General features: G+C 43.8%; 2 protein-coding genes and 1 long non-coding RNA gene across 6 annotated transcripts in view; 2 read left to right on the forward strand and 1 right to left on the reverse strand.

The window, feature by feature from the left end:
• Positions 1-24,598, forward strand: part of VAC14 (VAC14 component of PIKFYVE complex) — a 1,500,963-nt gene that overhangs the window by 544,290 nt on the left and 932,075 nt on the right. The window lies entirely within an intron of this gene.
• On the reverse strand, positions 1,080-24,197 carry LOC146773051 (uncharacterized). Its single transcript, XR_014972382.1, has 3 exons — positions 24,002-24,197; positions 22,045-22,098; positions 1,080-1,917 (listed from the first exon to the last, which is right to left on the reverse strand). It is a non-coding gene; the product is annotated as an uncharacterized LOC146773051 (long non-coding RNA).
• LOC146773052 (lecithin retinol acyltransferase-like) lies at positions 16,632-21,033 on the forward strand. Its single transcript, XM_085638975.1, has 2 exons — positions 16,632-17,159; positions 20,929-21,033. Exons 1-2 carry the CDS (start codon positions 16,632-16,634, stop codon positions 21,031-21,033), a joined length of 633 nt encoding a protein of 210 aa, XP_085495101.1.

Consider the following 24,598-nt stretch of genomic DNA (forward strand, 5'->3'; position numbering starts at 1 on the left):
CCCACTTAAGTGTGTGCCACAACTACAGGACCTAGTCATTCTGTTGCCTCTACCTCTTCTGTATTGCCTTCTTTTGTTAATCTTTCTAGCTCTTTAATTATCGCTTCTTTGACAGTAATTTGCACATTTTGTGATTTGCTTAGCTTGTGAGTCCTTTTTTAATTTGATCATACACATATACTCTTCCAAACAACCCAACCAATAAATCCTAAAATCTTTTAGCATTCTTTCTCAAACGTCATTTTACCCCTTTTCTGTCTGAGAGTACACTTACTACAGCTTAGTCTCTTAATCTTATTGAGGGCATGGCATTGGGATCAATTATTAGGCCTAAATGTCCATAATCGAACCAGCTGATAATGTTGTCACCTTTTATCTTTCCTGATGCATATCTGTAATTATATAATCTACTACCAACAAAATAACCTAGGTGTTTTATTGGTTCCCCTACATATTTCATTGATTTTCTATCTGGCCTGAACAATTTGAACTTTCCTTTGATTTTATCATTGAAAATGTCTTTAGAAATCAATGTTATCTTAGCACTTGAATGAAGCAACCTCCTCACTTCTATTCCCTCTATTCGTACATTGTCTAAAGGTCCATTTTCTCTCCCCTCTCCTACTTGTAGTACAATCTCTCCACACTCAACTCTTACTTGATTAATCTTTTTCTTGACTTTTCCATTTCTACAGTTCTTTGTGTAACGTATTTTGTATTCACAGACCTTACATCTTATTTTTCATGCTACACAGTCCTTCTTATTGGCCATGTGACCTAAAGCCCACATTTATACGTTTCCCTTGAATTTTTTTTGTTATTCGTCCATGTTGATTAGATTTGACTGCCTGTACATTCTCTCTATTATCCTACCTAATCTCTTCCACACACGCCATGCTGTTTTCTAGTTTCTTATCTATTAATAGTATGCCACTGATGGAAGGGTCACCCCAATGCCACAATTCATCTCTTGCTTATCCAATGTGCAAGTACCTTTTTCCATTTCTTACTGCTGCACTGGTTCACCTGGTGAAGTTTAGAAACAAAAAAAATAGAAGAGCATTTATATTTTTTATTTTGTAAGAAATTGTCAGTTGGTGGCAATTCCTGTCTTACTAGTACACAGGCCACTGTTTTCCAAACTGTGGTCGTAAACCAATTTTTGGTGAGTCGCGAAAGTTCAAGCAATAAATAAAGATTCCTTTAAACTTTATATTCATCTTGTCACATTTGTTATGCGTTTAAAGACAGAGGTAAAATGTCAGACTATGTCTTCTGACAAATAGCTTCTTATGTTTTTTAACATGGGGATTGGTGTTTACAAACTCTTCCCACTTTGCAGACATTGAATGAAAAGTAAAGTCAATTATGTGACAATCTTGCTGGAGTACAGGGAATGTGTAAGGAAAGGCTATAGGATGTCATTTTTTGTAACACAACAAAATGTAAATACCTGTAAATGAACTGTACACATTCAGCAGTTATGAAAGCAAAAAGGGAGCACTTTTTTGTAATTCTGAAATGTGAAGGAAACTAAGCTCAAAACACTTTTACTTGATGATGCACAGTTGATAAATATTCACTGAAACCCGATGTACACACATTTTCATTTTTATCAGTAAAACGGCATGCCTGTGCAAATATAATGGCCATTTCTATGGGAAATGTGGTGTCTGTAAATGACAGTGCGCTACCACATGATGCTTTAGTTAAATTTAAAATATTGTCCCCTCATGTCTTTTAAAGCAACGTGGGTTGCAAAAGCTTGTTGTTCTAAAAGCTGTGTTGTGGTTGTAAAAAGTTTGGGAAGCCCTGACACAGACTACTAATCCGCCAGAATGCTGTCTCCTTACAGCACGATCACGGTGAGAGGGCAAAGCAATCAGCCAGGTTGAGATGTTCTGTTTCTGTTACTATCTGAAATGAAAAACAAAAAGGTGTAAGAGATGCAAATAGTAATTACAGAAGTCTACAAGTAATAATTCAGAGGATAGTTTAATATAAGGCCTAATTTAATTAGAAGCAAGAAATAAATACCTTAACCTTGAAGGATCAGATACCAGTGCCCTCGCTGGCAAGTAAGAATCCACCAAAACACTTTCAGGAAGTATTTCAGTTACTTCACTGAAATACTTATTGTCAAATGTGGATGTCAGCCACTGCAAGCAGTTCAGCAAAGCTAATAGTATCTTAAAAATTCCATTACAGGCTCTCCAAAAATGTTCAGTTAAAGAATTCCAGGCAAATGGTCCAAGAAAACAAAGTTTCACCTAATCTAAATCACTTACTAAGTTTCCAGGTAAACTCCAAGAGACACAACATCTCTCTCGAGTGTCCTCATGCAAGGTCTTGAGTCCCCAGAACAGGAAGCACAAGAGGTTGATCAGTGCCATTCTGTAAGAAAGTACTGCTAATAATAGGTAATGGCTCATCTCCAGAAGCTTGACGCCCTCTACGCATCAGAACCTCTTTCGGAACATACGCTATAGATGTTCATCCTTGGATAGCACGCTTGTCCGTACTGGTTCGTTGTGAGCCATGACAGTACATGTCCTGCATGCTGTAGTTACCTTTCTGATTCCTTGTTCTGGCCATTTTCTGCCTGCACTACCACTTGGCATAACTAAACTGGTGAGTGCAGCAACCAAGCCTTTGGTGACTGTGTGAACCTTTAGGATGCTGCGGGCTGGTATTTCAGGTCCTGACAGATATACTGGAATTGCATGGACACAAACAAAGTGCAAGTGCACACAATCTCACCCTCAAAACACTGAAACTTCCTTAATATCTGAAATGTTACCCATAGTACCTCCTTGAAGAGACAAGCATAACACTGTTGAAGTGTAAGTATGTCTTTATTCATCTCCAAGCTCTCCTCAGTCTGAGATAAACAGCACTCTAGATCCACATTGTAAACTCAAAATGGGACATACCAAAATGAAAGGAGGGAGAGGAGGGGCACTAGGTGAGGGAAAGGTGGGGAACCCAAGGTTGACAAATAGAGGTTCACTTAAAATAATTGTAGTGAAGTCTCGGATTATAAAACAAAATAGATTTCACCACCACTCCTAAATCAATTGCTCTGATACTCAATACGGTACACAAGAATGATTAATGCAGTACTTGTGATTTGTCTAAAGTAGATCTTGTACACTATGACCTTACAGGTCCCCATAGACTAATACAATTCTCTACTTGATGGACGCTGTTTGGAACCTTTTTTTATGTGTTCCGTGCACACTGATTTTGGCCGAATGAATCTACACCACAACAGCAGCTTTGAACAGACTGTACCCAAAATGGCATTCAACGAGATCTTAAAGTGCACGAGCATGCGCCTCCTGTGCTAGATCCATTCCGTTCTTACTGCGTTCAAGAAATACAAGATCAAAAAGTTTATTGTTTGATTAATTAAAACCTTACAATATATATGCAGTAATTCTTGATTATAAAATCCAATTATAAAAATTGATTATAAAAACAATTGGGCATCAAGTTCATTATATTATTTACATATTATGTACATCCTACATTACGTTCTTTTAAATTTTGGTGTTCTAACTAAATTCTCAGTTGTGTTAAGAACTTTACAAAAGCTGAAGTTAAAATTATATCATCAGTATGAAGGCATCCTATCAGAGCTTGCCTGCAGCCCCTTATTCCACGAACATTAAAATGTCTCTTAAGAATGGATATTCTCTCAACCTTCAGTTCAGGACAAGCACAAAGGAGGTGCATAATGTTCTCTTCACCAAGTTTACATAAGTTACAAGTCGTTGGTGCCTCTGTACGCAACCATGGCATTAGATGACATGTGCCTGGGAACACTCCAAAGCCGGCATTTATGAAAATTTGCTTATACTTAACAGACCAAGGAGTTTCGAGATACGTTTGTACTTTTACCTTGGTATATCCATTCATTAGAGGCCACGCATGCTTTCTTTTTGAGAAAATCTCTTTATCCAAGAGTAGTGATAGATGCTTAGTTGTGCTATTGATTACTTTTTTAAATGAATTCGCAGTGATCGGCATTTCCCAGACCGAGTTTATTGAATATTCCTCTAATGATGTACATAGATATTTCCACGCCTGGGTTTTCCAGTTTGTTTATTTCCTGCCACAATAATTTGGACAATTGGTTTGCAGTATCCATTTTGATCCATTTCCATACTTTAATAAATTGGCCTTTCCGTGCATATACCTGATTAGTCATCCCAAATTCCATTCGTATCTACGCGGGTGATGCATTATGTGGAACTAAGAAGAGGGCTTTATACATTTTTGTGACTGCATTGTTAATAATGACTGAGTCTTTTCCACACAATGCTTCACTTCCATATGTCAGAGTTGGCAAAAGTTTTGCTGATATTACTTTCAACAGCGGTCCATAACTCTACCCTCCTATGGATTTCTGTATAATTCTGAAAGCCGCTAGTAACATTTTTGCTCTCCGTTGTATATCAAACTTGTGTGGTTGAAATGATCCTCGGTTATCAAATAGTACTCCTAAGTAGCTATATGTACTCACTTGTTATAATTGTGAGTTATCCAAAATCCATTTATACTTATGTTTTGACCTTGAGTATTTGTTGACCTCCATAATTTGTGTCTTTGTTTCGTTGATCACCATTCTATTTTCTTTTGAGTAGTTAGAAATCTTATTTAGCAGGCGTTGTAGTCCAACCCTCGTTTGGCTAAGTAGGATAACATCATCTGCATATAGCAGGTTTGATATTGGCGTATTGGCTAATTTAGGTGGACAAGCGTTCACCTCATCTAAGGCTTGCGTAAGATCAGCTAAAAATAGGTTAAAAAGCAGTGGGGCCAGAACACATCCTTGTTTCAAACCTGTCGCTGTTGGTATTTTTTCTGATACGGTTTGTCCATCACCCATTCGGACCCTGACCCATGTGTCAGTGTAAAGAAGTTGGATTAATTTTAAAAGGGAGAGTTGTATACCTTGTTCAATTAACTTCTGCCATAAAAGATCTCTATGCACACAGTCAAAAGCCGACATAAAATCTACAAAGCATAGGTATAGTGGTTGTTTCTTTGCAATGTATTTGTCCATTAAGACAGACAGCACAAGGATGTTTGCTGTAGTTCCTAAGCCTTGTGTAAATCCCGTTTGGTTCGGCGATAAGATCTGCGATTCTCTTACCCAATCAGTTAAGTTAGATAACAGTACACCTGCAAATAATTTGGCATCAGTATCCTGGAGCGTAATGAGTCGGTAGATTTCCGGCAAGGTCCAATCTCCTTTTTTATAGATAGGAGCTATCAACGATCCCCTCCAAGTTTCAGGTATCGATGTTGACTTTGCAATTTCCTTGAAGACCTTCGTCAGGTAACCTGACCATAAACTCGGATCATTCTTATATAGTGCAAACGGAAAACCGTTCGGGCCAGGCGCACCATTTGTTTGTTTCTTGATTAACTTACATATTTGTTTGGTCGTTATATCAATTTCTTGTAACATATCGTTCTTTGTTAGTTCAGTCATATTGGCCCTAACTTTTCACTCCATATTATCGCCACAAGGATTAAGATGTATAGACAGGAACCTGATCCATTCACTCTCTGTTATCTTTCTCCTCAATTGATTACGTGTTCTTTGCATAATTCTTGTTGTTAAGGTTAACATCATTTTGTTCCCAGTTTCTGCTTGCACCTGTTGTTTTTTTAAGGTATTTTGATTGAAGGTATTGACAAGTGTTTGTATAAAATCCTCCCATTGATCAATTGCAGCTAAGGTGGTATTTTCAAAACAAGTTTCCACCAGTTTAAGGGCCATCATATTAGTATCATCTTTGCTGTGCTCCTTCCAAATTAATTTCCTATAGTTTACTGATCCCGTTTGTCCTAGCAGGGTTTCATATTCAGTATGCTTGTTAAAAATCAAATTGGTAATAAGTATTTGTTGCCCGTGATCACTCTCGGATGATTTTTCAATTGAAAAAGAGATCACATTACTAAAGATATTCAAGGATACCATTGTATAGTCTATTCGTGATTTGTGATCCTGCGATTGGAATATCCATGCCGGTGGGGAGTCTTGGGGTACCACCTCCTATTTAGGATTCTTAAACCCAATGCTTCTACATCTTTGACAAACCTTGTGCCCAACTTGGTTTGAAAGACGTTAGGAACAGTTGGAAATGGTTGCCCAGAGATAATCTTGTTCCTGGGTTAACTCATCTCTCATGTGGGGTACAAACAAATTTAAATTAAAATCCCCTGTGATAATGTACTCTGAGAAAGGGTCATCCACCATTAGCTTAGATAAAATTGCGATCAGGGTATTAGTCGTTTCAATTCTCGTGCTTGCTGTGGGATGTATATAAACATTTATTATAAACAGGTTTTTTGAGAGATTATTTTCCATATGCCGCAACTTTACTATCAGTAAATTAGAGTTATTCGTATCAATTAGCTCGTGTCCCACTCTTAATTCTAGAGCAACAAATGTGGCTAAACCCCCACTGGGGCGCCCCCATTTACTTTGTTTGATTGCTGTCCTGAAATATCCTTTATCTCCCTCAAGCATTACGGGGTTGACTGACCAAGTTTCCTGTAGCAATATAACATGAAAATAGCTAGTCATTGGGGTTCAATGAGCATTGTTTATTTTTTTTGCATAGGCCATTAATATTCCATGAGCATAATTTTAAAGTTTCACCTTCTTTATTTATTTTAGGTATTGACTTTAATTTTGTATTCTGTCATTGTGCTTTACTGCCATGGAGAGTCATACCAATCCATTTTTCATTTACTTCAGGTTGCTTTTTAATTTCTACTAGATCCGATGGTAGTTCGGGCAATGATTCTGTTTTTCCAATTACATTTTTTAGCACTGAATGAACCTGTGAATTTACTTTGTTTTGTTGATAGCGATTCAGGGATAGAGGAATAGCGAATGGTTTTGGATATACCGCAGGCTGTGGCCTATTGATTTTTATTCCTCAACTAGAGAAAACGTCCTTTACATTTATAATGAGTTCAGCTATTAGTATAGTGTCCAATGTTAACAGTGTCATTTCCTGGTTACTATCTGGAGTTTTAAAAAATTCAATTGCTTCAATATTTTCACTTAAAACTTTTTCTAGTGAAAAAATAGATTTAAAAAGGTGAAGGATATTTCCTCTATTCAGGATATCGTGGCTGCCTCTTGAACAGTATTCAGGAATCAAGATCAATTGCGGCTGGTCATGTATTGTCGACTTTAGACTTCCCAAATCTATTGTGGGTAGAAGGTCGTAGTTTGAAGGCTGCCAAGGCTCTTTGTCATGATGCCTTGTACCTTCATAAATTGTGTTTTTTTGCCTTTGGGGATCATGAGGGTTATTACGATTTATGCAAAGTTGGCTCTGAGATGGTCGTAGTGTTACATTGATTGGTTGACCATCCATGTGCTCATTCCTCGCGACATTAGTTTTTTTCAATTCTACTTAAGTTCTTAGCAGTTTCCATCTTTTCACATACACTGTGCGATAAATTATATTGAGCCTGAATTGTTCTTTGAATTATAGGTTGAATTTGTTTTTTATCTTCATTCTCTCTTCCCTTCTCGTTTATAGTTGACATTTTTTTGTTATCTTTACTTTCCACCTGAACCCGTATTGTCCTTTGTATTGTTTGCAGAAGCTGTCTTTCTTTTTTCTCACTCTGCTCCTCCTTCGACTTTACTTTATTAGGGCTGATCTTTGGTTTTGCTAGTTTTTCCTTTCCATTTTGATCCGATGGAGTCTTCTCCAATACCCCATAAGGTCCTAACAAACCTCTCTCTTTCCAATCTCTTTCTGGATCACAAGGGTTTATTTTGCTAGTTGATGATAAGCTATCTATGCTTTTTGTTTTTGTACATCGTTTCTGTCTTCCTTAGGATAATTTTCCCTGGTGCCTTTATTAAATAAGGAATAATACTTTTTGCTACTTCTGTTAGTTAAAGAACTCATGTCCACCTGTGATTCTTTATCTTGTTTTCCCTTAGAGTCTTCAATTTGGTTAGGATCGTCATCTCTCAAAGCATTAGACTGTTCTTCTAGAGCTTATGTTATTATTACCAAGCTGGATTTTGCTTTATTCCTTGCTTTACGCAGTTTTTTCTTATGCTTTTTCGATAAATGAAACTTTGGGGATGGCCCTTCCCTGACTTCCTCATTAATATGAGCTTCTTCATCATTTATATTTTCTAAATTTCTTTTGTCCTGTTGTTGACTCTGGTCTGATTCCGTTGTTCTGCTGTCCATTATTGCCAGTGTTTGGCTACATTTAAACTTTTTTGACACTGTACCTGATTTTATTTCAGTTGGCTTCATCTCACTGGTTGGAATGGGTTCAAGTTCACTTATTGTTAGTTCTTTCACAGCATCTTTTTTACTTGAAACAACTGTTTTCTTTGCCTCATCAGAAATCCTACTTTCTTGTTGCTGGTTCTGTCCTGTTATTATAATTGAACTACCTTTGTTGGGCATTTCCCTAGGTGAGAAACACATGTCGAAGTCGGATTGATGGTTTGCCTTATTTTTTTCATTGACATCGTTAACTTTCCAATTTTCTCCTACTTTCTTATGTCTCCCATTTTGCAGACTTATTCTTACGTCTTCGAGAATTGTAGTCATTGCCTCTGGTAGTGTTATTCGTTTATTTATTATTGGGGCACATGTACAATCTGTGATTGTAGTTGAGGCCTTTGTTTGTGCTCTTTTTATCAGACTGATAATTATGAAAGGACCCCGTGTTATTCTCATTAGTATTGATTTACTGCAAAAGGTTCACCCAAATCGACTGATTTTATTAACAGTAAATTTGAAGAAATAGATCCTGTTGCAAAGTTTGTGAGTAATTGTGAGTACTTTCGGGGTTACAGTGAAGCCATCTACAAACGTAGCCAGGTAGGCCCTGCAAGTGTAAGCACACTTCAAGCGTGGTACAAGCAATACCCCTGCAGCACCACTCCTCCCCCTTCACCAACTCTGTCCCAGCTCTTCCCCTGCTCCAACTCAGTTTTTCTTTTTCTTTTTGTCCCAGAAGCTTGTACAGGATTTAATTGCAGGTTGCAGTTTATAGGTTGTAGGTTTGTAGGTGGTGGTAGGTGGTGGTTTGTATGGGAGCAGGTGGGAGCAGAATCCGCAGAGTCCTCTAACCCCTCGCGGCAGTCCAAGCCCCGCGGCACCCGACAACAGCCGCCACACCCGCAGCACCGCGGATCCTCCGGCGCGGCAGTCCAAGTGTGCACCGCACCGTAGCAGCCGCCGCATCCACAACCGCGGGAGTTGCGGGAGTCCAGAAGAACCCCGACCAGTGCAGGAATGCCGGCGAAAAAAAAGCCAGGTGAGAACGGGAACCGCAACCAGCCGCGGCAAACCAAAGCCATTGCTCCGTTGCTCTTCTCTTCTGTTAGAAGCGAAACCACAGTTCCCAAAATGCAACGTTAGAAGAAAAGCGTTCAAGAATACGCCAAAGGGTTGTTTGGCGTTCCCTCGTTCCTGCTGCACACTGTGTTCCCTACACTCAGTCTTCTTCTAGTATGCTGACGTTGACTTTATACACACGGTTTTAACTTGTGCTTGGGGCAGCTCAAACAATGCAATTAATGATATAACGTTCAGAACAGGTTAGTTGAAACAATCCAGAACAATTAAGCGTAGTAAGGTGCACACATTCAGATGCACTGACACGCTTGCTTAGGTGTTGGCCTGCAATAGCCATGAGCGGCAAAATCACCTTTATTTAAGTCCTCGGGCCGCATTCGGCCGTTGGCATTTGTGCACTACACAATGTATGGCAGTGGCCGGGTGGCACCCCTTATAGCCTTTCAAAAACAAATAAACGGAAAAAAATACATGATAGAGCAAAACACTGTTCGTGTCCCAAAGACTTAAGACACTAAGGCCATTATTCCGACAGTCTTCAAGTGTAGTGCACAGCAAACAAAGTTTCTGACTGGGTTTCAGGTGGTACGGGTGATACGGGTGGCCATGGGTACCATTTTCTGTGCTTTGCATTAGCTGGTTATCTTCCTCCAGTGGAACAACTTGTGAGGGGCTGTGATCACTCCCACAGCAGTCTTTAGATGCATTAGCTCCTGAGTAAGATCAGTTGCATCTGTGTCCTGCTTGTTTGTTGGATCATCTTCAGCGACATCCGGTCTCCTATATGGAATATTTCTGAACCAGGACACATTTCTCAACACTTCCATGTTACCTTTTCTTGCTATCACCATGGTTCCCTTCACTTTCACAAGCTCTCATGCTTCTTCCTCAAAAGGAGTGTGAAATTTCCACCCCGGATGCTTATCTTTGATGACCACTTGGTTGCCTTCTCGCAGGTTTGGTTCCACAACTCTCCTGTCTCGGCTCACTTTGTCATTGTTGACCCTCCTTTTGTCCTGAGCTGCTTCTGCGTCCAGGATAGCTAGCTGCCAGTAGATCTTGAGTAGACCTTCTCATCAAGAGGTCGCACGGTGCACACCCTGTGGTGAGTTTGCCTGTATGCCTTTAAGAATTGATGTAGACAACACTCTGGGTCTTCCTCCTTCTCTACACCTATTTAGAGTGCTCTGTTGATTTTCCTCATAAATCTTTCCATTTTCCCATTTGTCTGAGGCCACTAGGGAGTTATTAGTCAATGCCAGATGTTAAGCTGGTGTAGATTTTTTTGAAACTCCTGACCTTGAAATGGTGAGCCCTTATCGGTTTTAATTTCCTCAGGTAGTCATAACAAGGCAAAAATCTTTTCTAGTGTGGGCCTCACATACTCAAATGCGTGTCGTGCACCACTGGCTGGGCCAGCTCACAGGCAATACTCGCGCAGGCGACACGCACTCCTTCAAATGCAGGCCACTGCGTAGAGCCGAGCCAAGCCCGTGGCATGCGGCTTGCATCTCCGAGTAGGGCACCAATGCCGCTCTGTGGCGGATGCCTCACAGGATCGGGATTGGAGAAAGAGGAGCAGTCTCTGATCTCAGCTGCACACGTCAGGTGGGGCTTCCTCGTCACCATCCCCCGATCGGTGTACGGGCACATGCACACAGGCCTCTCCTGGGCCTTGCTACACGGGAGCACAGATGCGCTGACACGCCTGCTTAGGTGTTGGCTTGCAGTAGCTACAAGCGACTTTATTTAAGCCGTCGAGATGCATGCGCTACACAATGTATTGTAGTGGCATCAATCAGGGGAATTGTAAGTGCACTACTCACCCGTGAGGGTCCCGGGAGGGGGGGAGGGTAAGCAGCTCCGTTCAGTCGAAGAGCCAGGTCTTGAGTGTCCTTCTGAAGATGTTCAGGGACGGGCGCTTCTGATGTCGATCAGGAGCTTGTTCCAGGTATTGGCCGTGATGTAGGAGAAGGCTCTTTCGGCCCGTTCTAGCTCTTCTGACGCGCGGGGTTTCGGCGAGGTCGGCAGATCGGAGGTTTCTCTTGGGTGCGTGGAAGGAGATTCTCTCATTGAGGTATTGGGGGCCGGTGTTGTGGGGGCATTTGTAGGCATAGGTGAGTATCTTGAAGGTAATTCTCTTCTCGACGGGGAGCCAGTGGAGATTGCGCAGGTGTTGGGTGATGTGTTTATGTCGAGGGATGCCGTGTTCTGAATGGTCTGGAGTTTGTGGAGCCGAGAATTGTTGATTCCTACATAGAGGGCGTTTCCGTAGTCCAGTCTGCTGGTATGAGTGTGTGTGTGACGGTCTTCCTTGATTCGGGGGGATCCACTTGAAGGTCTTTTGGAGAATGCGGAGTGTGTTGAAACAGCTGGAGGCGACGGCGTTGACCTATCGAGTCATGGAGAGGGAGGAGTCGAATACGATGCCGAGGTTCCGGCCGTTGTCCGTGGGGGCAGGAGGGTTGCCGAAGGTGGTGTGCCACCAGGTGTTGTCCCATGCAGAGGGGGCGGGTCCGAGGTCGAGGACCTCTGTCTTCTCCGAGTTCAGTTTCACCAGCTGCTGCTCAAGTAGGATGCGACGTCCTTCATTCCTTCCTGGAAGTTGAGTCTGGTGGTGACGGGGTCCTTGATGAGGGAGAGGATGAGCTGGGTGTCGTCGGCGTAGGATACTATGCTGAGTCTGTGGTGTCTGACGATGGCAGCGAGGGGGGCCATGTAGATGTTGAAGAGCGTGGGGCTGAGAGATGATCCTTGGGGTACTCCGCAGTTGATTTGCATGGGTTCGGAGAGGAAGGGTGGTAGTCTGATCATTTGGGTTCTGCTGGTGAGGAAGGACCGTATCCATTCGAGGGCGCTTCCCTGTATGCCGGCGTCGTGGAGTCTGGTGGTGAGTGTGCGGTGGGAGACGGTGTTGAGCGCTGCAGAAAGATCGAGTAGAATCAGGCCCGCGGTGTGTCCTTGGTCTAGGAGGGTGCGCATGTCGTCTGTGGCTACGAGTGGGGCGGTCTTGGTGCTGTGGTTGCTGCAGAATCCAGATTGGGAGGGGTCGAGGATAGTTTTCTTCGATTAATTTTGTTAGCTGAACATTGACGATCTTTTCGGTGACTTTTGCCGCAAAGGGGAGGAGGGAGATGGGTCAGTAGTTCTTGAGGTCCGTGGGGTCCGCTGAGGGCTTCTTGAGCAGGGGTCTGACTTCTGCGCGTTTCCAGTCGTTGGGGAAGGTGCCTGTCATGAGGGTGGTGTTGATAGTGTGTTGGTGGAGAGGTGTGGTGCAGCGGCCAGGGCAGCGGACTTCGGAGCACAGGGTTCATGGTTTGATTCCCCGGCTCCAGCAGCAGTTCAGCTCAGCACCATGTGACTCTGGGCAGTAGCTCACTTAATTCCCACGACGGCTCCCAGTGCCTTGAGACCCGTAAGGGTGAGTAGTTCGCGCTTTACAAATACGGATTTTCATTTATATTGACATTTTGTAGTTTTGGAGCGATGGGGGAGGCGGCTCTTTGGTAGATGTATGGCGGGCAGGGGTCTGTGGGGGCCACTGAGTGGATCCCTTTCATGGTCAAGATGGTGTCTTCGGTGATGAGAGTGGTCCAGGAGGAGATGATAGGCTGGCTGGTGTTGCTATAGAGGGAGGCGGTTTTGGAGTCAGGTCTCTGGTCGTTGAAGTGGTCGTAGAGGCCCTTGATTTTCAGATGGAAGTAGGGTCCGAGCTTGTCGCAGAGGTCCTGGGAGGGGATCATGGCCGTGGTTTCTCTGGCGGTTTGGTGAAATCTTGGATGACGCTGAAGAGTTCCTTGGAGTTGCTGTAGTTGGCGAGGATCTTGTTTCGGATGAAGGTCCTCTTAGTGGGTCTGATTTGTTGGTGGTATTCTGGCATGGTGTTTATGTAGGTGGTGCGGTCTTCTGGCGTGTTGCTGTTTCTCCAGTTCTTCTCGAGACGTCTGCAGGTGCGTCTGGATTCTTGGAAGTCGGTGGTGAACCAGGAGGCCTTCCTGGGGCACTGTCTGTCGGGGTATCGTAGGAGTGCGAGCTCATCTGTTCAGCTGGCGATCCGTCTGTGGAATTCTTTGGCTGCGAGGTTAGCGTCGGTCAATGTGGTGGGGGCGTTGAAGTTGAGGGCGGAGTTGATCTGCTCCTCTGTGATTTTGCTCCAGTTCCTTCTTGGGGGGCACGGCGCAGGTCTGGGGGCAGCGGATTTGTCGACGTTGAAATGTACATAGTGGTGGTCCGTCCAGGGGGGTTGCATGGTGTGGCTGGAGTGGATGTTGTTTCTTCCTGCGAAGATGGGGTCGAGGGTGTGTCCTGACTTGTGGTTGGGCATGGTGACGAGCTGTTTCAGGCCGATGTTGGCGAGGTTGTCCAGGAGGGTGGAGGAGTTGGGGTCGCTGGTGTTGTCGAGGTGGAAGTTCAGGTCTCCGATGAGTAGGTAGACCATGGATGCGATGGCGTGGGGTACATATTGTACAAAAGCGATTGTGTGATGATAGATAGTAGTTACTTTGTGATTTTCTTTGTGAGATATTTTTTTTTCATCTCCGTCTGTTTGAGCTTGGCACTCGCCATGTGTATGTTTTTCTTTGTGTCTGTTTTATGTTTACTAACGGCTTTGAAAGCAGTGACAAGCAGCAGCGAAATCTGGTGTGTTCGCCTTCCAACTGTCGCTTCCTTGCTGTGCTCAGACTTCCAGCATCCCACGCACCACAAGTCCAACCTGTGACATCAGCGAGGGTGCAGTGGGAAAGGACTGACAAGTCCTTTAATGCAGACCTCAAACACACACTGTCTGGAGCCAGTCACCGACCACCTCACTTCCGGATTCTCATTCTCCTTGATTGCACCAGGCCGTGGCACCTTTGCTGCTCAGACGCAGCCTCCATCTTGCGCAGGCTTCTCCACCCCACTCCACACCGAGGTCTGGTTTGGAAGTCGCTGCACGCGCGCCGAGATCAAACGGGCCGTTCAGAGCGACCTTCAGAGGGTCCCTTTCAATGCCCTCCAGCTCGAGTCTTCAGTCTGCAGTCCGCCTCTGCCAGGCCGGAAGATTAAGGTGGGTCTTGTTTTCCTCTGAATGTCATCTTGGCAGTGGTAAATGGCCCTCCGGGTGCTGATGACAAAGCTGTACCTGTTTTACTGCATGGAAAGGCAACGTGTTCCTGGAATAATAAAAACAGCGCCAGCGGAAGCAGCAGGACCCAGAGTCCGATCATTTTGTTTTACAATTGTTAAGTTAAATAGGGTGAAAGGACTGCGAGTCCTAAAAAAGCCTCCATTTGACCAAGCTTTCCATTTCCTTACCCAGGGCTTGCTCCCAAAATGTACAGATCTGTCCCTGCGGCCTGTCCTGCACACCCCTAATCTGAGGAAACGGATGCCCTGCCTGCTAGTGCCACGAGGACTGTGCAGGTAGGCGCCGCGCCTATGCTTCTGTGCTCGGAAACGTGCTTTCACGAGCACTGGTAGGGGTCTGGGCAGGGTAATTACTGTATAGATCATCATTAAAGCAATTACTTTGAACAGTCCCCCACAATGCTCATAAGATCAACTGTGTTGGCTTTGAGCTGTTTTTTAAGATACTTTTTTTGTTTCCAGAGCAATCTTTGTTCCACTCAGCTGGAGGGAAAAAACTGAATGTTGTCAGTTGCAAAATGTGCCTGAATACTTCACCGAGCCCTACTAGACACCCCTATTCCCAACCGCTGAGAAAACAGGGTGATGGTTGCTCCTGTATTTTTTTAAAACCAATTCTTATTCATTCTCATTACATCACATGAGCAAGTTATTAGCATGCAGATCTGAGTTACGCAATCATAGAATGAAATCCCACTATGGCACCTGTTGCTGTATGACAACATGTTTAGTCCGATAGGAGTACTTGGTCTTAGGTTATAAACAAGCAAATGATAATAACGTTTAGGTTGTATCTGATTTTCAATCACAAGTAGTTAAGAAACAGTCTATTTGTTTGCCAGCCCTTGGGGTAATCCACTCTTCCGTGCTCATGCTTTAGCGCTGTGGGACAGTGCTGTGTGCATGCTGGATAGAAACAACCTGCACATGGTGTCAACGTCTGTGAAGGGCCCCTTCGAAGGGGGAATCACCAGGTTCACTCAGTGCAGAGCAGGCTGGAACCCTGACATTAGGTCTCTTTATTCAGGGAGATCCTTTTTAGGTCTCGGCTGTCGAAAGCAGCGCATGCGCTGCTCTCGGCATTCAAGAGCTTCTTGGAATCAATACAGATTCCAAAGCTCTCGGAGGCGGAGTTGAAGCCCCGCCCATCTTTTTAATTGGCCAGCGTCATCTTAAATGCAAAACGCTGGCTTATGATTGTAAAGGAGGCTTCTTAGTCCCTTCTTGTTGCCGTCTTGTCTCCTTTTGGCCCCGCCCACTAGAATTTGATCTTTTACCCTCGGCAGTACACACACTCCTGTATTAGTCCGTGTGCACTTTTTTGTTTACATTCCGCTTTGGGAAAATCAAATGCGTGTTTATTTTCACATCACGCTTTCACTGTAAGCGCGATGCGAAAATAAACACGTGGCTGCCTTTGCGGTACCGGTCTTGTTTTCCATTTCAGCCTCGCAAACCATGCAGGATGATTTACTGGTAGACAAAAACAAAGGGCGCCGTTTGTGCGAAACATCCCTGAAACCATTTGAAATGCTGCCACTTTCTTCTGTATATGCGATGCTCAGTAAATAGCCCATTAGATGGGTGCATTTGAAACTATTTACAATCTCTTTTTCTGTGCATAGTGGGGCTTGTTGTTTCAAGCTCTTTGAGAGCAGCTTCGCTACCAAGTTAGGGGAAAAGACCAGGCACAGCAAGCAGGAACACGAAAGGCGGATCCCCCACAGGCCCGGTTCTAATCCTTAGAAAATGACACATTCTGGAGCCTGTCCACGGTCCCCAGCGTCAGGTGGCGCGGCCAAGAGGACACCAAATGACGACATGTTACCGCAGTTCCTCGGGCAGGGCTTTCACGCCAGACTGTAAAAGTCGTGGCTTCTGCGGCATGCGCTTTTTTTCAAAATGTTCTGTTTCAATGAGCTACAAGTTTCTTTCTGTCGGCCACCCACATTCTTTCCAGCCAATCACACGGCCAGCATCTCTCAATGCAGGGTCTGCGTTGGTCTTGGCAGAGGTGGAGATGGGAAGTGGGAGGGTGAGTTTCCAAATTGCCAAAATCATCAAAGTGGCAGAAACTCCCAGAAAGAAGGAACTACAACAGGAAAGTGCAGCCTGCAGCGAGGAAGGATGAAATCCTCGGTGCTGGAAGTGCTGGCTTTCATTATCGAGAAAGTGCTGCTGATTTCCAACTTCAAACTTTTGCCCTCAGATGAGGTATTTACTGCCAGTCACTACAATGTGTCCATATACAAAAGGGAGGACCTGCTAGAGGTGCCCCACACCCTCTTCGTCCACTTAGGCATCTACCTGGGGGAGGACCGGGTGGCCCACCTGATGCTGGATATCCTGCCCCTGCTGTCCGAAGACCCGTCCCTGCTGCAGAAGATGGTGACCAACAAGCGGCTGGTGCTGGGGGTCCTGGCCAAAGCGGCCAGCGTGTGGGTGGACTTGGTGCACGACTTCACCTATGGGAGCCGCCTCCTGGTCAACCACCTGGACCGGAGCTTCCCACAGGGGGTGCTGCCCGCGGAGGAGGTGGCGCGGCGAGCCAAGCAGCTGGTGGGGGCCGTGGAGTACAGCCTGCTGTGGAACAACTGCGAGCACTTTGTGACCTGCTGCAGGTACAGCAGCCCGGCCAGCCTCCAGACCGACAAGGTAACGCTATGTGTGACCCGCTTTAAGCATATTTGTAGGGGACTGTGTTACGAGAAAATAGTTGCATTGGAGCGCACTAAAATAATGGCATTTGCCCAAAATCACACGTCGTGGGATAGCTGGGTTTAAACCGCAGGGTTTCTGGTAAAAAAAAAAAAAATGCCAGCACTTTTCCTTCTAGATCGCACATATATATTCGAACACTGTCGAAGTTGAGCAGGCCTTTCATTCTCCCGAGTCCATCAATCACATGGGTATTAAAGTAGCTGTAATACCCAATATTTACAGGGAGTCATAACGGAAAAATGAGTTGCCAACTGTTATGTACAAAGTTGACTTATATTGATATGCTAAACTGAGTTCCAGAATGTACCTTGAGTTTTCATTATACGTGTCTTAGTGTGTGTGTTCTCTCTAGAGCTCTGGAGTTGTTTTAGTCTCACGTGGCGCTATCAAATTTCGTATACACAAAATAAAACAGTGAAACTATGGATGAATGGGTAGCATCCAAAATAGACTTCGTCTAGATAGACGATAGTAGCTACGTCATCTTGAGAAAGAAGTCATTTTAACATTGCCACAACGTTCATGCATAGACATTTTTGTGTCTTTTATTGAAAGTAGTCTCATTGTTGGGAGGTTCTCTTGCATGTGAGGAGGAGCACCTTCTTGGTGGCGCCCAGCCCAGGTGGCGCCTTGTGGTGGTGCAGGGCCATGCTCTTGTTAAATCACGTTTAATAGGTGGTTGTTTCCTGTGACAGTAACAGTCCGTGAACTTTAGTCGCCTCTGATGAACCTTTATGGGTCTCGCTCGATGGAATGTGGCGGTGCCTGAAGTACTGCCCTCCGTGGCTGCTAGTAGGGCTGCAGCATTATTTGTGAATCTTGGAAGGGTGGGTTAAAAGTTAGATGTGGGGTGCTAATATCTGGGGGTGGCTGTTGAGAGTGTTTCAGGGGTGAGGAGGCATCTGTTTAAGGGGGCAGCATAGAAGGTTGGAATCATTGTGGGGTGTTGATTATAGGGTCATTCGCCAGTGAGGAGCAGACAGCTGTGGTGCCGTGGTAGGCAGCGGCCATCCCATGCGGGGCTGTGGTAACAGCTCTCGTACTATGGTAACAAGTGCGATGTCATAGTACCAGTGCATTGGCAGCTCTAGACAGGAAAAGCCAGTGGTAAAGACCATATCTGTAGTGATCGACAGCAACAAACCCTCCACCCCATGCTTGAGTTCTGGGCTGACAACCCACTACCCCGCCTGCTGTTAAGTACTGGGTAGTAACAATCCTGCATTCCCAGTGATGCCTCGTGTCATCCCACTCTTTCGATTCCCAGTGCTTCGATGTTGCAACTTTAAAGCGCAGGACTGTAACAACCACAACTACGCCGATGCATGAATTGCAAACGGAACAGCCCCCAACTATGAAGTGCGGGCTGGTTGTAATAAACCTCCGCCCTTGGGTATGAAATGCTCTGACACCCCCCCCTCACCTCCAACGAAACCGTTCCACCTGGCACTCTTCCCATCTTGAAAGGCTGACACGAGTACCCCTCTCCCGCCGTCAAACTTGAAATACTTGCTATCCAGCCTTGACTCAACTCACCACAACAACAAACAAGCATTGAAAATGCAATAAGTCTCGCCTTTTATTAAGTTAAAGCCATTTGCTTTGCTAATGGTATTGTATAGCAGCAAAGCAAATGGCTTTAACTTAATTAAAGGCGAGACCTATTGCATTTTTAATGCTTGTTAAATTCTTGCAGCTCGTGGAGCAGCGTGTCCCATTCTGCAACGATTGGGACCCTGCGTTGACGTAAGTGTTGTTGCGCTCCAGTGTTTCAGCCTCTGTAAAGCGTTGGTCTTGCCGTGCATAGAAATGGACCTGCGAACTATTAGCAAAGCCAGATCAATAAAGCGGCTGGTAGTGCTTCCAGCTTTTTTTACGCCTAAACAGGCCCAGGGCTCTGCTCTCCATAGAGCATAGTTCTGTGCGTCCCATGATTCCAGTCAGTGCATCCGTGACTTCTCGCCACAATGTTGCGGCGACTGGATAGCCCCAGAACACCCATGGGCTGTATATGCAGCTGTTTGGTGTGGGCCTTAGTTCATTGGCCTGTTGCTTGACATGCCCTGTTTGTGAAATAACACACTCAGAGTGGCAATGTGGCCGAAGACAGCTTATGAAGGCACGCAACTACAGGGAGCACAGAAGCAAAGTGGAGAGACAGCATGAATTTATGGTCTCAGGTGTGCGACTATGGAAACTGGTCATGAACAATGTAATGGTGGATGTGATTATCAACACATGTGGCTATTTTAAAGACTGTGCGTGGTGGCCTTTATCTACTACCTCTTTCCTAGTCATCTCTACCCCGCCCCCGTTCCTTTGTTGATGTTGGATATACTGGGCATTTTCTCCCATGTTTGCTAGAGATCGCCTTAATTCTCAAAGGGTACATGTTATTTCTTGAACACAGACTCCAACGCCTGTGTATTAACCTATTGTATACTGCGAGGAGGTGTCCCGGCTTGTTTCAAGTGAAGCAATTAAACTGGCACACCTGAAATAAGGGATTGGTGGCCAAAGTCCTGGACTGGTAAATTGCATCCTTGACACCCTTTATCATAGTGTCCATGTAGCTTGTCGCCTGGTCCACTCTTCCATCGTGATTTGAGCAGGCATGAACCTCTCAAATCTTTCCAAGGACCTCTGCTTTTTTTTTTTTTACCTACGTTGTCCATCACGCATGACCAGCATTTCCCTCCTACCTGTTCCCATGTTTGTGGATATGAGCCTGATTTGCTCTGTCATTGTCCCTTGCTCAGGGGGTATTTCCCAGCTCGTATCACCTTGGCCTGTTCTCTAATCCCGATGACTGGCCTGTCTCCCACAGCCCACTCGGACTCTGCTGAGGGCACTATCACCGGTACCATTACCTTACACTTTATTCGCCCACACTTCATCTGGCGGCTCGACCTACTCTTGCCTGCTCAATCTCTAGTACCCCTCAAGCTTCTGTAATGCAACCTTTAACGGCACATCCTTTCACAGTTCTAATGTTCTACAGCTTTACCCATGTGTATATGGTTTCTATATCTTCCTTAAACTGGACACTTTGCATAAGAGAATGACCAATAGGGACAAAGGCGGAAGGTCATGAATTTAGATGGACAGAATTGCACTTTTGTCGTCTAGACTTATCAGAGGTCAGCCGCAGTGCTCAGGCTCTCAGCACTGATTGTGCATCATGAAATGGAGTGGGACTGTGGTAATGGGGGCCACCAGACACTTTTGGTGGAGGGATTCAATGGGGGCGGGGGAGACTGAGAATGGAAGACAGGCCTTCACAACATTGCTAGAATTAAGAGTGCTGCTCCAACAAGGTTACAAAATTAGAACTCTTGCAACAGCAATGAAGTGATAAGCATGGTGGGTCCCACATGACCCACGCCCAAGTAAAGAGAAGAGTGTGGGCAATATGTCTTTACTCCTATAGTCATTATCCAAAAGGAAACATTAGACCAACCCCCTAATTTGTATCCATCACAGTGTAAATACCAAAGAAAGGTTATGTTATGTTACAGAGAGTTATATGACATGGGCAAAAAGAGATAGATCTCAAATTGATAACATCATTCCTATCCAACAGAGAGCAAGTTGCGACTTTGGGTGAGTATACTTCTACTCCTTTCAAACTCCCTTGTGGGGTTCCCCAGTGATCCTTTTTAAGTCCCACTCTATTTGACGGTTACATCTCCCCCTTATTCAGCTCATTCGATCCTGTGGTCTTTCAGTGTGCTCGTACACGAATGACACTGACAGTGACAATGACAATGAACCTCCCAAAATTCTGCTCAGTCGCCAACACTATTAGAGATCTTCCCTGGCTTCCAATCAGATCCAGAATACAGTTTAAAGCTCTATGTTGGGCTCACAAAGGTCTACTACCAGGAAGGCCCCCGTTTCTTGCAGGATACCTTTAAATGGTATTTCCCTACCCATACTCTACTTTCTAGTAATGGAAAAAGAGTACTGGTTCCTAACATTAAAAACAAGCATTTGCAATGCACTAGGTCTCACATTTATGAAAGTTTGAGCTATTGGCATTGTAAATGACAATGCATTTTATTTCTGTGTTTTTAAAACAGATAAATAAAAGGCATTGTCATTTACAATGCTAACTCTCGCAGATGTGTATTAAAGCTTTTTCTTTTTAAGCGTTAGGAGAAAGCGTGTCCTGCCTGCAACAGCAGGCAGGACAACGCTATTTGAGAAAAGAGTGCTCGGAGGCTGTAATTAGAGCCTACTGAACAACAACACATGTAAAAGGGGGTGTCGCCAGGGAAGGTTACAAAATGAAACAAGGCGGTACAAAGATGGGACTACTAAGCCTTTTGACCAATGAACAGCCACAGTTTACAGTGGCCAATGACAAGCCAATGAAAAATGTGGACGGAGAGTGGGCAGAGCTTCAAGTCCCTACCTCAATACAGCATGCCTCGCAGAGCAGCGCATGCGATGCCCAGGCTCGACCTAAAAACTGAAGGAGTCAAAGATTTTCTACTGTGGGCCAATCATTATGGAGGAGCTATAGTGGAGTTTGTCTATATCAGCATGGAAATAAAGTTTGGTACAAACGGCTGATTTCCAAGCCATAAAAGGGCTTCGGTCCCTACAATACTATACAAAAAGAGTTAATTGATGTATATAAATATTTTTAAATACAAAAACCACTAATAAGAAAATTCAAATTGCAAAATTAGGCCTTAAACGTATTCTTTTTTATACACATTCAGTTGTCCAAGTGTTGGTCACATGCATTTATAACTATAAGTAATGAATCGACTGCCAGTAGAGAAAGTATATATATATTTTTTCATCTTACCATTTGCAAGCTGGTTGGGTTCAACTGTGTTTTGTCTATTATTTTTATTGCAACCTAAAGGACAAATAATATTCAAAATGAACACAATTATAAGTACAAAACACTACAGTTCATTCTCATATTGACAGACGTTCGCTGAATCAAAGGTACTGCAACTTATGTTCAAGAATGTAATGTTCAGGAATAAACTATGAACACACAATATATTTTAAACAATACAGAAATTGTTCTGGTTTGAGGCCACACCTGATTTGTCCTCAATTCAGATTAAATTCACATCAGGGCTTGATAATACAAATCTAAGGGTCAAGGAAACAAGCACTGTACAGTGATGTGAGGAAAAGAACTGCATGGGATTAGTCTCCTTGGATGCTGATTAAATTATTTTAAAAAATGAATAATACCTTTACACTTAGTTCAGAAAATGGTGCAGTATTTCGTTCAGAAAATGGTGCAGTATTTCGTTCAGAAAATGGTGCAGTATCCAGCGAACAAGAAGGAATATTCACAGGTCAAGACGGTTGCCATTTATTTGGGCTATACAGCTGAATATACTTTCAAAAGAGTAAGATACATACTTATCCCTACTCTTTTAGTTCATGGTAAGGCAGACTTCTCCAACAAACTGAAAACACACCACTCTCCAACTCCAGCCTACTTATGCATAATTCAAATTAAGGAACTTGAAAACACTAATTCAGGTTTGAGAGGTGGGATGTTGATGTATAACCGATTTATCCACTAGTTCTAATAAACATCACCTACCCAGTAACATTTTCCAGGAGCTTAGATGGGAACAGTAGCAGAGGAGCTAAGCATACATACAGGTGCTCTGATTTATTGGCATGTTACCCTAAAGAAGGCTTCGTTTCAAGATTTAAGAAGAGAACCTACTCCAATGAACGTATAACAATCTGCAAAGGCATTGTTTGCTTTCTCTTGTGCTGGGCTACATCGTGCAACCCTTTGAGATACTAGTTTTAGGAGGATGCAGAAGCTAGGGTAGGAGCAAGAAGAGCTTGGAGATGCAGAGAAGGCTAAAACACTTGGCCACAGGTAGAGGCAGACGTGAGGCATGCATCTGTGGGACACCACTTCTGAGAGCACAGCACATCCTTAGAACAGCGAGGAGAAAAAAAAATGCACAAGTGCCATGCTTTTTACATGGGATCTACTAGTGGTCCCCCACTACAAAGGCCTCCAAATACTGGGTCTGAGACAGAAAGCTCATCTCACTAAGGTTTACCACACCCAGTGCTGCTGCATGCAAGAAAGTCTCAGTGTTGGAGTTAAACGTCTGCGATCAAACCTATACTAACCTTTGAAGACCCTATCCAATGGGCAGAACAAGTGCTGCTTACATACTGGCAGTCACCAGCATTCAAGAAAAAAGAGGAGTCTCCTTAGAAACCAAACTAAAGTCTTCAATTTGCAGTAAAGGGGACGTTTTATTTCCATAAAATGTTTGTATTACCATATTAAGTATGAATTTCTAGCAAATAAAGCCATTACATAAGCTAACTCTCCAAGACAAACAAAAGACTAAACCACCTTTACAATCCAGAAAAATAAAAAAAAACAATGAAGAAGCCTCAAGCACCAAAATGGTCCTAGTTGAAATTACAAAGGTCTCTTAACTTCACCTAGCATAAAAAAAGGTAAAAGAATGTGAGGCTCTATGAAGCATGGTGAAAGTTGAGCAGGAGGAATGTGCATGAATACTTCCCTCAGTCACAGAAAGACTTGCAGATGCGCCAATCGTTTCTGATCGCCTACTGACCTAATTCAAAATCTCAAACTGCAAAAGCAAAGGAACAGAGGACCAAATGTATCAGATTTCGTAAATAATTTATTCTTAGGTCACTACACACTAGCTCCTCAGCCAATCGTCGCCCTGGCTCTACAATTCTAAGTATGCTGGTCATTCTCCTGCAAACATGCAAATGTCAAATGTTACCTCTCTGCTCATCAGAATGTGTCTGGCCAGTTTTACTTTCGCAAGATTTCCTGTGCCAATTGTTTTGAGAAGTCTGTAATTTCCAATATGAGGTTGGTCATCTGCACAAGAAGCAACTGGATTTCTGCCTCGGATTCCAGAGCGCCCGGACCGAGAAGAACCTTCTGGTCGACCGTCTCCATGAGATGAGCGCTGCATCAAAAATAATAAGAAAACAGTTAACGTTTTAGAAAGAAATGCCACTTTTTAAAAAAGTAACAAAAATTGACCCTGATTAAGGGAGCAACAATTTACAATAAACAGAATAAAGAACATAGCATGGAAGAAAAGGGCACACAGTATAAATTAGCCTTGTTTAAATTGCAAAAACATGGTACACTCAAAATATGAAAGGCAGTAGATAATTTCAGATTGTAAATGAACCCCTGAATCACTCCTGACCAGTGTATGCTGAAGTCGCCTTGTCCAGCAGTCGGGAGTTAAGCCACATGAAAACCAACCTAGTCTGTAAAAAAGGGCCAAAAATTGCGGCAAATCTTTTTAGATTATGGTGCCCCTATCACAATAAAGAAAGTGAACAAAAATCAATGAGGACAG

This window comes from Triturus cristatus, chromosome 12 (genome assembly GCF_964204655.1).
Source record: "Triturus cristatus chromosome 12, aTriCri1.1, whole genome shotgun sequence".
NCBI classification, from domain to species: domain Eukaryota; kingdom Metazoa; phylum Chordata; class Amphibia; order Caudata; family Salamandridae; genus Triturus; species Triturus cristatus.